The 17,932-nt window shown below is 38.0% G+C and overlaps 1 protein-coding gene across 1 annotated transcript in view; it reads left to right on the forward strand.

The window, feature by feature from the left end:
* The window catches only part of XRCC5 (X-ray repair cross complementing 5), a 50,211-nt gene that overhangs the window by 11,703 nt on the left and 20,576 nt on the right, over nucleotides 1-17,932 (forward strand). Inside the window, exons 7-14 of the mRNA XM_084265602.1 lie at nucleotides 1,221-1,335; nucleotides 3,022-3,160; nucleotides 5,121-5,233; nucleotides 8,535-8,597; nucleotides 9,279-9,416; nucleotides 11,029-11,119; nucleotides 12,385-12,518; nucleotides 17,428-17,624. Of these exons, the coding sequence (XP_084121728.1) occupies nucleotides 1,221-1,335; nucleotides 3,022-3,160; nucleotides 5,121-5,233; nucleotides 8,535-8,597; nucleotides 9,279-9,416; nucleotides 11,029-11,119; nucleotides 12,385-12,518; nucleotides 17,428-17,624 (990 nt within the window). The remainder of the gene's footprint in view (nucleotides 1-1,220; nucleotides 1,336-3,021; nucleotides 3,161-5,120; nucleotides 5,234-8,534; nucleotides 8,598-9,278; nucleotides 9,417-11,028; nucleotides 11,120-12,384; nucleotides 12,519-17,427; nucleotides 17,625-17,932) is intronic.

Genomic DNA, 17,932 nt, shown 5'->3' on the forward strand with positions numbered 1-17,932 from the left:
TCTTTGCATTCATCCTTGAATGTTTGTGTTCCAGTAGCTATAATGATGTAGTAACAAGTTCTTTTTAAATATCCAATATTGATGTGTCTATTGCCAGAAAAAGTAATTTTTCCTCCCTCCCTTCCTTCCTTTCCCTAAGGAAAACAAACAAACAAACAGAAAAGCAGCATTTATCTCATTAAAATCCCAGTGTGTTTTTTGCTTTCATTGTGCTTTTCTTACAATTTTCAAGAAAACCCTGCTTATCCTAAGGAAGTTGAAAAGTAGAACACCAAGTTGAATGCTGTATGAATGTTTTTAGGATTTGATCTTAGTTTCTGCCAGACAAGTGCTTTAATCAAGAGAGAGGTAGATTTTTGGGTTTTATCATCATGTGAAAAAGGTGAGGTCAACACTCTTTTATCTTTGCCTTATCATGCATTAAAAAAGAATCACGACCACTTGCTCTGTGCTGGAATCAGCAAAATAGCTGATACGATTGCTATTAGCTGAAAGCTGTTCTTGGGTGCAAGAGTATTTGATTTCACAATAATATATTATAAATTACTTTTTATTGCATATTTTTAATTTTTGGCCCCCGTTGTTTAAAGTTGTGTAATTATGTTAACAGTCTTTAGTAGAAAATCATTACGGATCCTTTTATCATGCTTTATGAACTTGCTAGAAATACTCAGAGTAACTGGATTCATTCTGACAGAATGCCCTGAAAATAATGAGTTCATTAGTACTGTATTAAAAAAAAAGCCAAAACAACTGTCAAAAGTTAATTACCACACAAACAAAATCCTGTTAATTGAAATGGGATCTTTCCTTTCTTCACCTTTACTGCAGAAAACATTTTACCACTTAGTGAGGCCTTTTCTAATGTGAGTTGTTCAGTTAACTGTATGCCCTAATTGGGTGAGCACAGATAAATGGAAAATACTTAATAAGCAATTGTGTAGTTCCATCACATAAAGACATATTGCCTTTAAGCCCTAATGTCACACCATCACAAAGGCTTGAGATAGGAATAATCTACTTTACCACCTCTTTTTTTAATTCTCTTTTCTGACAATACTTAATGATGAGATTATTCATACAGCTTGTTTTCTGGTGCTTTATGCAGTCTAAACTGAAACAATCGGACTCCTGCTTCTCCTTGAAGAGAGCATATTGTCTGTAATAAAATATTACAGTTCACCAGAGTTCATTTGTGTTTTCCCCATTCCTTCATTTAGAGAGAGCCTGGAGCGTCTTTCGATGTTTAAGAAAATAGAAAGAAGACCTATGGCTTGGCCCTGCCAGCTCACTATTGGTTCTAATTTGTCTATAAGGATTCTGGCCTACAAATCAGTAAGTGCATGAAATCATGTCTTTTGGTATATTTTGGCAGCAAGTTAAGTGCAGCTGCATGATTTTCCTTAAAGCTAAGAAAATAAAACAACATCCAAAATAATTATCGTAGAGATTTTATGTGCATAGACGCCAGTGCATCTAAAACTGTGGTTCCCACAGCAACTCTTAACTTCACCATATTGTACACATGTTAAAGAACTAAAATTCACAACATACAGAAATAGAAGTAATTGCTATCTACGCTGTGACACTTAGTGGTGTTGAAGTTGATGAACCTGATTAAGAAGGCTGTGCTTGTGTGAAGCTTTCCATTTGGCATCAGTGATATGTCTGCAGCTCAATGAGACTTAATATATATTTCTTAAGCCCTAGGCGTGAGAGAGGAATTGTGCACATGTGTATGTAAAATGGTGGGTGTAAATGTTTTACCAGCTATTGTTTTGAATTGCATCTATTGTTACTTCAGACTTGGGGAAAAAAGGTATATTTTTTTCAGCTTGTTTGCGTTAGACTGTTCAGCAGAGCTTGTGCATGGTGTGTTTCCCTTACACTTTATATGGATCCTTCAAACAGCACTAGGAAGAAATGAGAGTACTTAAACACAGGAAGATGTGCAAAATTCCAGATATTGAATAAGTAATTGTGGCAGCATTGGTGGATCTGGTGACATGGGAATTAACTGGTTTGCTATTTGAACATAAGACTAAGTCTGGCCAGTATTGCAAGGTTTCAGGAAGTTCAAATATATCTGATTTTTGAGAGATAGACGTACTAGCCTTGAAAGAGATCTCTGCTGCCAGCTTTCTATTTATACATATTAATAATTTGGGGTTTTTTGGTTAGGATACTGTGCCAGACCTGTACAAATATGCAGTAAGGGTCCCCTCCCAAAGGTGTTTGCACACAAAATAAATGAAATTTGGGGGAATAAGCAACATGACCCAAATGCCTAGCCTGTGGTCATACAGCAGTTGGGTCAGAGCTAGGAATAGGCTTATGAGACATACTGACGTAATTGATTGCATCTTTTCTGTTTTCTGCCCAGTTCTCCATTTTTCTCCTTGTTCACTAAGTATGCCATCAGCTTTGCTTAACTACAGAGAGAAGGAGGCATTTTTGTTTCTCTGTAGTTGACAAGTACTCACTCATTACAGATATTTATTCCTTCCTTCCTTCCACTCCCAGCCCCACAACGCAGCTGAGATCTTTTTCTGCCTTTTAGGGAAGTTGCAGTAACTAAGATAGGGGATTTTTATACTGTAGTGTAGCAAGCTTGGTGCAAAACCTGGGTAAACAAGCTGAATGAGTATTGAGTATTCTTGTATCTTTAACAAATAACAATCCTTTGTCAAAAGGTAGAGTAAGTAAAATGCATAGTAAGTCATGTGTTACCCTCACTCAAGACTCAAGGACTAGGAATGACTTAGCCCATGGCTTGAATGAATAACCAACACAGGTATGCAGTCAGAATGTTATAGTTCAGGGGTTAGGTCTCCTGTAGATGAAACAGTGTGCTGAAAGCACTGTGGTAGCCATAAGGGGTGTGTATTTGGCCTGTCATCACTAATCCCTTCTTGGCAAAGTAATGCAGCACTTGGTCTAAGAATTTTTTGCATGTTCTGGTAAGCACTCTGGATCCCACTGAAATTTTCAACGTTCCTTTTCTTTCAATTCTAATATAAGGTCACAGAAGAGAAGGTGAAAAAAATGTGGACAGTTGTGGATGCGAAAACCCTCAGAAAAGATGATGTGCAGAAAGAAACTGTTTACTGCTTGAATGATGATGATGAGACAGAGGTTCAGAAAGATGATACTATTCAAGGTATAATTTCTTTATGTGCACCCTAAAGACAAACCAAATATAATGGCTTACACTTAAATCACCTAAGTGCTTTTTAGTTTTATACTTGGAAAATGTAAGCTCTGTAGGCTGATGGAACACTGAGGTGGTTAGGTGAGGCTCTTTGTCTTCATGGATTTTTTAAATTCTTACTTTTGCCAGTAATAGGAATAAGACCAGCAGGTGGAACTTGGAAGGCACTGCAGCTTCCAATACTGTATTCTGTGGAAGACTACAGCTCTTTAGTGCGTAGTGCTGCTACCTCTCTTCTGTTTCCAAATCTCCAGTTGTGCTGATAACATGAATGCTTTCATAACACTTTTTTCCAGATAAGCAACAGCTCTGGATATTCTGCAACTGGGAAGATGAAGCCATTGAAGGAAGGCTTAGTGTTCAAGATTGTTAGCTTTGTTTAAATCCCTTAACAGATTCAGTGTGAATTAGTGGTATGCAGAATACTTCTTTTATAACCGTCAGCTTCTTTCTGAGTTAAATTCCTTAGCAGACCAAAGACCCCAGAAACAGTATAAAATAATCTACTTTTTAAAAATGGAGTTAAGCAAATACATTTAATTGTTTTGCAATTCTATAGATGTATTTTGGTTCTTTGCTTTACTGTTTCAATCCCACAAAAGTAGGGCAAGTGTATGAACTATAAAGGACAGAACCATTCAGATAACAGTATAGAAAGTGCTGTCAAATGAATAAAATTAATGGGAAAATTAAGATAAATACTGTATTTTTTTAACCTATTTCAATTGTAGCAATCATAGGTGTTTTGTAGCAGTAGCAGATAAAAATGTCCCTAGAACAGTCTGATGTTCTATGTTTCTTTAAAGAAAAAGTGAATAGTCTGTTTGGTTTAGGTTCAAAACTTAGTAAAATAAAAATACCAAAACCACTTTTTATAGTGAATATATTTGAGACACTTGTGACCATTCTCTAAGGTGTCCTGACTGCCTAAGGTGGTGAGTGGTTGTGGGGAAAAAGAAGCAATGAACAGTTCAGTATCAACAAAATTTTTTCTGTCAGTGCTGTGGTATTTCTTGCAGTTAAAGAGCTGCTAATGCCTCATGGACTTTTGTGGATGTTTTGAGAAATGTCATAATAGAACAATATTTTTGCATTTGAAGCACCCATACTTCTTACATTCTGCCTGTGTGTTTGCTTTTCAGCTTCCAGGAAGATGTGTCTGCATATAGGTTTTTCATGCAGGATTTACCTCTCTTCCTCTGCTTTCTTCACACCTGAGGATATCATCTTTGCTCTGTGACAGTATAATGAAGTGGTGATGTTACAGGGAGGATAGTGTAGCTTGAGGTGGGGGAATAAGCAGTTGGAACAGATGGTACCACTGAGAAACCAACAGCTTCCTGTTTTGTGGAGATATCCCAGTAATGTAAGGCATGGGAAGTAAACCACAGAAATGTATAGAAAGACCACTTCTGCATGCAGGAGTGTTTTGGTGTTCCACTGTACATGAGGGTGTATCTCACTTCCATCATTAATACATTTTGTTCTCTGAATCCCTTCTGGTATCGTTCCCTGTCCATGATTTATGGTATGTTTAGGGGCTTTTGTGTTGCATTTGCAGGGAGTGTTGCAGTGTATGTGCTGAAATCCATTCTGATAATAATTCACACAAATTATTCTGTGAGCATAACCTTGGGCAAGATGTTCAGTTCCCTTATTTTCTTTCCTGCTCTCTGAGGTTAGCTGTGTTACATAAAATGATGTATGAGGAGTGTAGCTGCTGTTTGTGAAGTTCAAAATGTGTCTATGGGGTGTGGGATTTTTTTGTTAACAGGGAAAGTAGTTTGATGAGTGTGTGTGGAGTGTAGCTGTGGGGCATGCATGCGTTGTTAAAATATTCAGAGAGCTAATTTGGGTGTTGGAGTTGTAGGCCCATATGCTTACCAGATGCTCTCCTCTTGTTCTCCAGGGTTTCGCTATGGGAGTGATATAGTCCCTTTTTCCAAGGAAGATGAAGAGCAAATGAAATACAAAACAGAAGGGAAGTGTTTTTCTGTTTTGGGGTTCAGCAGATCCTCACAGGTACAGAACTAAACTTTTTCCCATTCAGCTTCCAGGGTTGTTCAAGACAATTTATTTCAGTTTGAATTCGCCACAGTTGAGGTGTTGTACTGGGTTCCAGTATTGGGAATGAGGCACCTGCAGTTGCGTATACAGGACTTAACTAACATTACTTACTGGTTCTAGTACCTGTAAACAGTCTGTAGTCTTGTATAGGAGACACACTTGTAAATGTGGCCATTGGGCCCTCAAGTGAAGCAAGAGCCATTGAACTCGCTTCTCTGCAGAGTGCAGACAGGGGGATTTTAGCTTCATTACACCTCATTAACTTAGGTAGTGATGACAGGTCTGCAACAGAAGGTGGTCTGTCTTCTGTTTGGGTTATGCAGAAGCCTTTCTGGCTTTGTCTATGTGTGAGCGTGTTCAACAGAAGCAGCCTGCTCCTCAACATTAAATAAATGTTAAAGAAAGTCTGTGGATTGTCTGCATTCATTCTCCTTTCCATAAGCATTAGCTTATGAGCTGTGACTTAATACTTGTTTCTACTATAACAAAACCTAAATGTGGTGAAGACTTCATAGAACTGAGATGAAGATAACCTTGTTCAAAAAATCTCGATATTTCAATGAGATGCTTGGTGTTTGTATGCACTTGCCTGTACTTGTGGCATTAACTGTGTAATTCATTTTACCTGGAAGTTGTAAGAAACTGACATTGAGTAAGTACCTTAATAAAAGCTATCCAGCACAAGGTGATTTCCTGCAGAAAATTCAGCACTTGTGCATCAGGAAAGCCTTAGGAAAAGGCTTAACAAACCCTTCTTGAAACACAATACATGAGGAGAAATGTTAAGCTGCTCTCACTCTTTCTTCTGTGGGTTATTTCACAGGGTGACTGAAACTTTACTCTTGGACTGGACCCAGTCCTGTTCACTCCTCAGACCTGAAAGGAAATGGTAGGGCAGCTCTCTCCCTTCTGTTCTGAGAGCTCTCAGCCCTCACACGCTTCTTTGAAATGTCCTGCTGCCTGAACAAAATAGAACCCTTGGCAAAGGCAGAGGAACTTCATATGATGGAAGATCCTCATGAAATAGGAAGCATCTGTGGGAGCTTACTCCCAAGTGGATGTAACTAAACATATTTTCACTTTATAGTACAGGTGGCACAGGCCCCTGCATGTCACTGGATATGCCCTTAGGCTACTGCAGTGCGGTGGTCCAAAGCATCTTGTTAACTGAATCTTATTAACGTTAAATTATTGAAAAGAGAAGCCAACCTAAATGGGAACTGTAACCTGTTTGCTTCTTGAGGATGTTCAGGACATAAAGCAACACAGGAGTTTGAGCACTGAAAGTGATTGATTGAGGAAACATATCATGCTTGAGCTTATATGCCCTAAATCGGCCAGGGCAAAGAGGTGTTAGGGACTGCTAAATCTTGTAGAAACTGGGTGTAACAAGGGAAATGTGTCTGAACCCAGTGGTTCAACAAGACAATTTCTTGCATCTTTTCATGCATTACTAGCCCGCAGCTGGGTCTTACTGACTTCATTTAATTCTGTAAGATGTGCAGTGTTTTCTCATGCTGGAGCATAGCTTTTATTGAAAAGAGAAACTGGGAGGAAAGCTGATGAGAAGCATTGTGCCCCTGTAAGTGAACTCTTATTTGGCATGGATTTTTTTTTTTTTTGCAGCCATTGATCATATAGTGTGGTAATACTTTAAAATAAAAAAAAACTACATAGTTAATAATTAACTGTAGGAATATAATTAGTTATAGCAATGCTTGTGAGTCACATAAATATGCCTCAAAGAATTAACAAACTGGGTTTGTATTTTTTCAATGCACAATATATTTATTGCTTTCAATAATTTTTATTATGTGCTTCTCTTGTCTGTAGATTTCATAACATGTAGGAATTACATCTTAAAGTGTGCTTTGGTCCTGTAACTAGGAGCATGAGTCATTATGCTCAATAGTAGTTGCATAGACCTCAGTTATTATTCAGATATGATGGCAGGATTAAAATTATACTTTGTAGGTAATGACATCAGGAAGCTTTAAACTACAGCTGGGATTTTCAAGACCCATGCTTGCCTTATGTTTTGGCTCCTGAATTTTATTGTTTGGAATCATAATACTGACATTATTCAAATATATGTTTTATATTAAATTGTTTCTTTTAAAAACTTTGGAGAAAAGATAATTTATTATTAACCAGAGAAACTGGAACAGCTCCAAATACATAATTAAAGAGGGAATAGAACCACAGAACCACCTCATACTATTTTTCTGTGTAGTTCACATCCCTCAGGAAAGAAGATCAGAGGCCGCTTATACTTTGATTTTTAATTTATAAGCAATGCCATGTAAATCAAGAAATAATACTTGAAAATATTACAAAGGGACTTTTTTTCCCTAAACAAAAAAAGGTGTAGTGATACACACATCTAGATATTTGTAATATTCTGAACATAAAACTTCCTGAGCTTTTAAAGTCTGAACAGTAAAGAGTAATTGCAGGTAGAATAATTGGAGTTGGAGAGTTGTGCTGTGATGCATTAAAAAGATCTGCTCTGCTGCAAGTTGTTGCTGTAATTTACTAACTAATGGAACTCTCAAGTTAGTTTGGAGGCAGTGTAATTTGAAGGGATTTTTCTTTAACAGAGAAAGGTCACTTTAACCAGCGTTCATAGCAGTGTGCAGTCTCTGTGACAGGCTTTCCTCTATTGCAGTGTTTCTCTGGGTGTGCGTCTCTGCCTCTGTAGCTCCGGCTATTCCAGCAATGCCCCTTAATGAAACGGGTTCATTGAGTTTTTTGGGTCAGCTGTGTTTGTGAAGAGCATAAACTGCTATCAAAGTTGTTGTCCTTTGCTGGTACAGCTGTATATATACTCCAGGATGCTGTTGAAGTAGCTTTATTGATTAGGATGTGACTTTTTTCAGCTCCTTTTGACCTGTCTTTGCTAGGAAAATTGAATAGCATTGAAGTGGTGACATTTAGGTTTAGGTCTTCAGTTAACTCCTGTGGGTTTCCATATTGACTTGTGAATTGCTGTGGTATTATTCAGACTGGTAACAGCTGTGAGTATCATAGTCTTTCATTCCTGCCCATCAGTAGGAAAGTGAATATGACTGAATAATGATATTGGGTGATATTAGATATGAAACACATACTGTCCACAGAAGTTAATATCCTGTAATTAAAATTTTGTGGTATCTCACTGGAATAATGTATTAGTTGTTTAATAATTTCATGGGTCCAGGCACTTTAATGGTACTTAGTTTTAATCAGGCTAACTCTTGACTGTTTGAATCTGTAGATCCAGAGGCATTACTATATGGGCAACCAGGTTCTGAAGGTCTTTGCGGCAAAAGATGATGAGGTAAGGTGAATTACAGCTTAATGCTGAAGGTGTTTGCTGTGGAACAGAAAAGAATAGTAGTGGTGCTTGAAACTGTCCCTTCTTTCTGTGTTAATAAAACAGATATTCTTAATGCAGCTTACAGAAGTCTTCTTCCATTGTCTATTTGGAAGAAAAGAAGTTGGATTAAACCCCACATGAATACTCTACCTCATGAATAATGAGAAACTAGTAAATTATGTTTGTGCAAAGGCGCAGGAAACCTGGAATTGGTGCTTAAGTCTATCCTCTTGCAGAGCAGCAGCATGCACTATCACTGTGTTATTTAAAACAGACCTCCAATTTTTTTTTAAATATTAAGAGGTAAAATCCTCACTGTAGTGCTCTGAGATGTTTGACTTCCCTGCCTTTCTTTCTCTCATAATACTTCTGAGCTCTCCACACCTAGTGGAAGAGGTAGAATGTACTGGATCTAAAGTTTGCTCAGCTTTGAGTGGATCCACCATTGTGATGAGATTTGACTTTCCTGCTCCTTTGTTTTTTGAACATGAAAAATGCTTGTGTTGCCATTATAGCTGAAATGGTAACTAGTCTTGACTAAATCAGTGCTGTTGAAATAACTGTGAAATATGTATTTCAGCAGAGTAAGGAGAACTTTTATAACTCTCAAGACTTTTTTTTTTCCCTTTCTTTCTTCTCCAGAATGCAGCAGTTGCTTTTTCTGCCCTTGTTCGTGCATTGGATGAGTTGGATGTGGTAGCTATAGTGCGTTATGCTTATGATAGAAGATGCAACCCACAAGTCGGGGTAGCATTTCCATATATTAAGGATGCATATGAGGTAATTTTTTCACTCTTACCATTCTGTAGAGAGTTTACATATTGGTGCTTTAAAAATACCAATTAGTAAATGACTATCTTTGAAGCATGGTCTGTGGAGACAAGACAAGGGGCAATGGCTGCAAGTTGGAACACAGGAAGTTCCACACCAACACTCGAAGGAACTTTTTCACAGTGAGGGTGACAGAGCCCTGGGACAGGCTGCCCAGGGAGGTGGTGGAGTCTCCATCTCTGGAGATATTCAGGACCCGTCTGGACGCCTCCCTGTGCAATATGAGCTGGGGAGCTGCTTTGGCAGGAGGGTTGGACCCCATGGTCTCTCGAGGTCCCTTCCAACCCCTATGATTCTATTTTAATTTGCATTGTTGTGTAATACCACAGGAAACCAATGTGACTTTTCAGAATGATTTTAGGACATGGTACCAAATCTTAGGACAAGGATGTAATAAATAGTTTAAAGAAAATTCCCTAGAAAAAACATGGAAAAAAAATATGCCATATGTTTCTATTAGCATCCTCTGTATTACAGATTTAAATAGTGCTAACTTTTATTTCAATAGCGTAGTAATTATATAATTTTGTTATCCTGGAGATCTCAGATTTTTTTTGGTATCTAGAAATAGTGTAATCACAGTTATGTAATGTTACCACCGTGTTACTTGCTGTGTTACTATGTACCTCTCTGCTTACAATCCAAAGTTATGCTGTATTCTTTAATATTCTTAAACTGCAGTTTTCAAAACGTTGACTTGGATAGTTGGTGTGGCATCAACAATGCTGTTGTCATTAGGTTTCCACCTCAACTGCAACTATGGGGACGAGCTCACATCATTTAAAGCTGTTGTTTAAAATCATATGAGAGTTAGGAAGACTGTAATATATTTCTTTACTTGAAAAAGATATTTAAAAAAAATGAAACCTGTGTTTTAGGGAAAAAAAAAAGAAAAAGTTCTGTACACAGTAGAATTGTATTTGAATTTTTTTTTTTAATTAGGAGAGACCCAGAAGCAACACAGTATGTCAGAATTTTTGCAGCATATGTTTCCACTGATTTTACTTATGAGAGACTATTGAAAGAGCTAAATATGTATAGCATGGCTAAGCAATGACGAAGGTGGGGGCGGACATAATAATCTTTAGACTTTTGAAGGGTATAAACATAAAGGATGGAAAGGAATTATTTAGGGTGGTATGAACTGGAGGAGGTATTTAAATAAAGAAAAAATTAGGTTGAGAGTGTTTAAAAAAACCCTCAAAACAGGACCAACTTTTGACTTTGAAAGAAAAACAGTAAATGATGATAAAACTTCCCATACATTGGCACGTTGGGGTATTTAAAGCTTGGCTCTGCACAAGAAAAAGGGATCAGATGTCCTTTATTCCACCAGCAGAAAAACAAGTGTAGCCATCAATATGCTAAAATATAATGTTGTGCCTTTTTGTGTTTAAAACTGTGTTGCTGTAAATATTTTATTTAAGTATTTTGATGTGCACAGATATTAGACCTTTGGATTTTTCTTATGTTTATATTGCCCTGGTAGGGCACTTTGGGATACTTTTAGGATTTTTTTATTTCAGGCTCAGTTGTTTCTTTCTTCTTTTGTCTTCTTCAGTGTCTTATTTATGTGCAACTACCCTACATGGAAGACTTAAGACCATACATATTTTCATCCTTGAAAAATAATAAAAAATGCATTCCTACAGGTAAGATAGTCCTTTGCTGGGCAACCTGACAAAGTAACCTACTTTGCTTTAAGACACTCTACAAGAGCTAGAATATTTGTCTTTCCAATGAAAACATAAGCTTTGACATTATTTTGGCTTACAAAAAAAACCCCACATCCCTTTGGGAATACATTATGGTGATGTCATCTTGAAGTGTAAAGCCTGTATCAAAACTTTGTCAGCTTTGCCAGCTGAGCAGACTTGTGGTTTGCAGGCAGTCTTTTAAAACTTCCCTGTTAAATGACTTCTGGCTCGGGTTATGGTGTTAATAGTCTCCCAGGATCTTTATGATAGACATCTGAGATTTAGTCCTTCATACCCTTTGATCTTTGAACTCATTTGTGAGACTAAATGGCCAGACCTCATGGGAGCTACAATATGTGATTAGCTAGCCAGAATTAGAATAGAGGCATCAGCTCTATTCATACAAAGTTTGTCCTGTAGACAGGTTGCAGTATGATCTGTTAATATAGTGTCCAAAGGCAAGGACTGCATTTTCTGCACTGTGTTGCATTTTAAAGCGTGCTCTTCCCAGTGTCCAGACTCTGATGGAGGCTGTCTTTGGAGAGCCATAGAACACGCAGCCATACGAAGCTTGACTCACTGTTGTGAGAACTTTGCACAGCAATGAGCGTAAGGGGATGCAGTTTAAAATCCACTCCCACTTCTTTAATTTGTTACGAGATCCATTGAATGGGCATCTGCACGTCAGGGGATATAAAGCATGCTGAGTTGTTTCTGAAACAGTTTCTATTTTCTTGCATGTAATCAGCAGTTTGAGAACAAATCTAAAACCTGTTTTACCAAAGCAATAGTTGCCTATTGTGAACTGTGTTAATTTGCAATCATAACTTTTAAAATTTATATTGTGCCATTTAGTTTTTCAAGCCAACTGTTCTCTTCATTTTCTAAGTGGCCTATAAACCTTCTGTTGCAAATAAAAACATCTTGAAAAAGAAGAAAAATGGAAGTAGAAAGGCAGCAATAATTGAGGTCTCAAGGGAAAAAAAACCTAAAGGTTTTATGACTTTATATTGTAGTCCTTAAATAAAGCAGGGGTTTTATTACTGTGTCCATTATCCGTATTCTTTATCAGCATGTTTATAGCTGTCATGTATTCTGTGGCATGCAATGACTTGGTCAAAATAGCATTGTGAAGTGAATCTTCATTTATAAATTGTTTCAACAAATGCATCCATCTGCAAGTGTATTTAATTTTTCTTCATATGTAATTGCTGCTGTAGCGGATCAGTTATCTGCTGTTGACTCTTTGATCGATTCTATGAATTTGATTTATGAAGATGGTGATGGAGGAACTTTTAAGGACCTGTTTAAGCCCAGCAAAATCCCAAACCCTCATTTTCAGAGGTTGTATCAGGTAAGATGAACTATCTGGCATTTTTAAAATCTGTGTTTTGTTAAGACTTTTCACTTTTCTGTCTTTTTCTGATTCACATTGGAAAGATCTGCATTGTAAAGATGGGAATATAAATTCTTTTGCATTTAGGTATATGGGAGTCAGTGGTTTCTGTGTTGTCCCTGACAGAGATTTTAGTCTTCAAATTTCCATTTTCCCAGAATCAAGGGATATTGTGCTGAGGTGGCTGCAACAGTATCAGTGATACCCACGGCCACTTAGACTAGGCAAGTTAAAACTTGCTTGGGTGTCTCAACACTGTACTGCCAGGAACTTAGTGTATTTATAGACTCAGTCTTTGGCTTCTGGGCAAGACAGAAATGGACTGAAAACTTGGGATCTTTTTAGCTCCTCCTTTTGTGTCCCACCTAATCCTTTTCTGTGCATTGTTGAATTTAGCAGTGGTTTCAGAACAGGTCAGTCTGAGGTGAACTTGATCAGGAGTAAATGGTTAACATTGCTGACACTTAAAATACTCCATTCGAGTGTCTGAGCTGACGCATTTTACAAGCAAGCAGAACAGTTCACACTTTGTGCAGTGATTGTATCAAGCTGTCTACATTTTGATTTACATTCCTTTCATATCATGAAGATTTTCATTGCAACTGTGAGGATGAGAGACTTAATTATACATTGGAATGCAAGTGTTCAAAAAAAAAAATGACACAGCAAATTCAAAAATAAGGAAAATTATGATGCAATTTATGCAGCTGTGGAATTGTTATATACAGTGCCATGGAGATTTTCAGAGTGCGTGACTCCACTCTGAAAACTGATCGAAAAAGGATGAACATGGATGCTATAATACCAGTCTCAACAATTCCAAATGAACTTTTTGCAGTTTACAAGTAGGAAGAAGATGGGTTTTGCTTTTTTAAATTAAGAAAATTTACCCTAGCTTCCAAAAGCCATGCTGCCTCAGTATTGTCACAAAGCAAAGGATCTGAAGGTCATGTTTATGTTTCAGGAACACATCTAAGCCCACTGGCTTCAAATCCTACTCTGATTGACACCTGAAGAACTCAGTGTTCCCTTCAAATTCAGCCAGTCATATTGACAAGACAGTGTGTGACTGAATGCAAGATTTGGTCAGTAGAAAGTTATTGCTGGGCAAGAGCTTGAAATGGATTGACCTCTGCATGACTTGTATTTTAGGAAGGATTGTAGAGCTTGGGTATTACAAAAGAAATGTGGGGTTTGCTTGTAAATTAAACACATGGGGGATTGAATTTCCTCTTGTATTTTGCTAGATACAGTTCTGTATCCTTTTGGTTCAGCGGATGTTGCCTATCAACAGAGATGTTTCTTAAGGTGTGCCATTTATCTTGTGAAACAGTATGATGCTGTTGTCCCAGCAGCTTAAGTGCTGCTATAATAGAGTAACTGCATAACTCACTGGTTTCCTTAGAGCATAACAGGCTTTGTGAGGGCGAATGGTACTGGTGCAAAAACAGTATTTATTGACTGTTTCAGTGTACTAGGTAATGTACAGTTCCTGTCCACAGTGCCTGCTGTTTATATAGTCATATATTGCCAGTTCTTTTAGTGCTTTCTTTTGCCCATGCACAGCCCCAATTATTTTGTCTTGGTCACAAAACTCCTATTAACCCCTGTAAGATGCAGAAAGATTCTCTCCTTTGCTGCAAACATGTTTCAGATTCTTAATGTTTTGCTCTTAGACCAAGTGGTGCTGCTGGTTTCCTAAGAACTATGAAGAAAAAATTGCACATCATCTTTTGAATGTAGCCAGTAAATTGATTTGGCTGAACAGGACCTATAGATGATTTGGAAAAATAACACTGAAGAAAGGATGAACTCCCCCTTCATTTCCTTGCTCTGTTGCTTCATGAAGATATTTGGAATGATAAGTGACAAGAGCCAGAATTTAAACAGAAACATCAAGCTAAATTATATCTCTGGAAGTAGTGGTAGGCATCAGGAAATGACAGAGTGGGTGGAAAGGAGTTGTTAATGCTTGCTGGAGTGGAAGATGAGGAATATCCAGAGTTTCAACTTTTATTCCTTGCTTCCAGAAAAACCTAAGTGAACTTCCATAGCTTTTTGTTGTGGCAGACTTTGAACATCATTAAGTTGTTCCTCCTAATTACTGGCATTTGAAGTACATAAGACATTTGGAGAATGCAGTACATTATATGTGGTACCCAAATAAACAAATTGCTAAACAGTGATTGCTCTGTACCAAGACAGACCTGTGGGACAGTGGCCTGCAGCATCACATAGTTTGTGGGATCCAGCTGTAGAGCCTTCATCTAAATATGTTGGAATGACTTTTGATGGACCACATGCAAGCAACTGTGAAGGTCTGAGCTTGTTTGTAAGTGGTTGGACTATTCTTTCAAAAAGCAGAGCAGTGAGGGGACAGGAGGTAGCTCTCAGGACTCTGTAAGGGCTGTCACCAACAGGTAATCTTGCCTGTGGTTGAATGTAGTGGATCTGTGGGAAGGTTATTTTGGAATTATCACAAACTAGGTGTAAACTGAACTCAAAGACACTTGTGTTGGGATTCAGTTCACACAGACTTTAACACTGTAGAGCTAGCTAACTAGTGTATGCAGAATTGTCCAATTTATGTAAAAAAAGCCTTTGGAAAGTTCTTGATTCAGAGATCATAGGTACATGATGATAGTGGGTGTGCAGAGTGAGTAGAGGACTGGTATAGACTGTATCTTTTAGATACAGCAGACAGGTTCAGCTAAGGTTTTAAATCCTAATACATTCCTGTAAGATTTATAGATTTGCTAAATCGTGTTCTTGCAAAAGTGCATTCCTAGAGGTTGCATGGAAGGGAAGAAGGCAGATACTTTATTGCAGTGAATTCCTGTCTATTCATGCATTTATGGCATTGCTTATCACAGAGTTAGTATGTGAAAAGCTCACTTAATTACATCCATCAATCAGTATCTTAGTGTGATCACGCTTCCTGAAAGCTGGCTAATTTTCCAGGCTGGAAATGTAAGAAAATTAGGAAGAGCAAGGAGGAGCTAGTACATTGCTGACAACATGAATAGAATGTTGAGTCAGGAAGCCAGTGGCGGTTTGGGTTGCGTGCTAGCCAGTGAAGGTAGGAGTGCTTCCTGCTGGGCACAGAAAGAAGAAGCAGCAAGGTTAAAAGAATTAGAAACTTTGGGTTAAATCTGTTCAACTTCATCTCCATGTGGCACCTGACTTTTGGTGTTACCTGCCATCTCATGTTTCAGAGGTCATCATCTACTCTAAAGAAGCTGGGGAAGAACTGTTCACGAGGGCATGTAGCAGTAGGACCAAGGGGTAACGGTTTTAAACTTGAAAAGGGGGGGATTTAGGTTGGATGTTAGGAAAAGTTTCTTCAGTATGAGGGTGGTGGATCACTGGAAGAGGTTGCCTAGAGATGTAGTGGAGGACCCGCCCCTGGAGATATTCAAGGTCAGGCTTGATGGGGCTCTGAGTGACCTGATCTGGTGAAGATGTCCCTGCTTACTGCAGGGGGGTTGGACTAGATGACCTCTAAAGGTCCCTTCCAACCTTACACATTCTAGGATTCTATGATTCTATAAGAACAGGAACAAATGGAGACTGTGGCTACTCAGTCTCAGCTCTTGCAGCTGCACACATAGAGATGTCAGATGTAAAAGCCTGAGAAACATGTTCACAGCAGGGGTCTTAGGGTTGGCGGGTTTTGGGTTGGTTTGTTTTGTTTTGTTTTTCTTTGTGAGATTAATTCAATCCCCTAATGTTGTTTTAATATTGGGTTTTTGTATCACAAGAGCCATTACTGCAGCTTCCAGCAACATTTTTATTCTCTTTCAAAATAACTATGTCTTAAATCATTAGAAGTGTTTCCAAATCAGTAGCCTTGTATGACTGCCTCCTTTTGAAATTATGCTCTAATATGGATTGGAATCTTAATGGCACCATGAAAACACATCAGTATTGATGTGTAACATATGGTCTGGATTTTCTTTATTGGCAACTTTTCAGCATGAACAGAGGGATTTTTTTTTTGTTTGGTTTTGTTTTTTAGATTAATGTCTTATCTGACAGCCAACAGGAAGGAAAAATCTCTGCTATATAGCTAGTTTACAGAGTAGTTACCTTCATCCTTTTATCTAATTCACCTGGTACAATGGGCTTGGAAAAATTGCTTTCCCACATATATCATGTTTTTATGTATGTATGTGCACGCACTGGTACTTGGGTGTGTATATATATGCACATACACATACACCCGTACTGCTCTCCCACTCTTCACAGAATCCAAGAGATACTCACTTTTGGTTTTGAAATTCTTAATGGAATTTCTGTAGTCTACCTCATCCTTCATTAACCTCATCTCCCTCTCTCTGCCTGGCTCCCTGACTGTGTGCACTCTCCTTACATTCTGGTGAAAAAGCCTTCTCCTCTGTAGGTCCTACCATCTGTTCCAGCTTTGATGTATGTCTGTCAAGCCCCTTCATTCCCTCACTCTTTTCAAAGCTGATTTTCAAAACCATACATCTATTCTGAGCCTCATCTGTGCATGTTTAACTTTCCTCTTTCCCTTTGCTCTTAAACTAGGGAAAATGTCTCTTGTATGCGTACTGAGTTTTATTGACAAAGAAATATTTTCTTTGAGGGACAACAAACTGTGACAGTAACTGGAATATATGGTTGGGGTATATAACTCGTTGCCTAATTTTTGAGTGTACAGAAACCTCTCCCATGTAATTGCTTTATAAGAGAACTGTATTTTAAAGGTAGAATTGCATTTCAAAGGTAAAGCAAAGTTAAAAACCTGAATAGCTTCATTCCTGGAATTTTCCTAATAATTTTCATTAAAAGCATGTAAACAGAAAGTTGGATTTTTTTATTTTTCTCAATCTGTTTCTTACAGTGTTTGCAGCATAAGGCTTTTCACCCCAATGATCCATTGCCACCCATTGAACAGCACCTTTTAGAGATGCTGGAGATGCCCCATGTGGTAAAAGAAAGGTGTCAGGCTCCTCTTGAAAAAGTAAAAGCACTTTTCCCCCTAAAGGAAGTTTCCAAGAAAAAAGAAGAGAAGACTGCTCAAGACATCTTCAAAGACAAGTAAGTTGGAGATGTATTATGAATTTTTTTAAACTTCAGATTGTTTTTGCTGGAAGTAACAGGCTCAGAGTCTTTTGAACCTATGATCAATAAGTTACATGATGAAAAAAACACTGATGAGTGGAGAATGTTGTGGCGCTATGGTACGTCTGGGGTATTTTGTGAATAGTGGTGATCTTACTACTGTGGGACAGGTCTTACCAGGAACCAGTCTTGTAGCTTCCTCGTGTCTGTTATCACAAAATGATAGAATCCTTCAGGTTGAAAGGGACCTCAGGAGATTTTTTGTTCAACCTGCCGCTAAAAAC

The sequence above is a fragment of the Gallinula chloropus genome (genome assembly GCF_964237585.1).
Source record: "Gallinula chloropus genome assembly, chromosome: 5".
In the NCBI taxonomy this organism is placed as follows: domain Eukaryota; kingdom Metazoa; phylum Chordata; class Aves; order Gruiformes; family Rallidae; genus Gallinula; species Gallinula chloropus.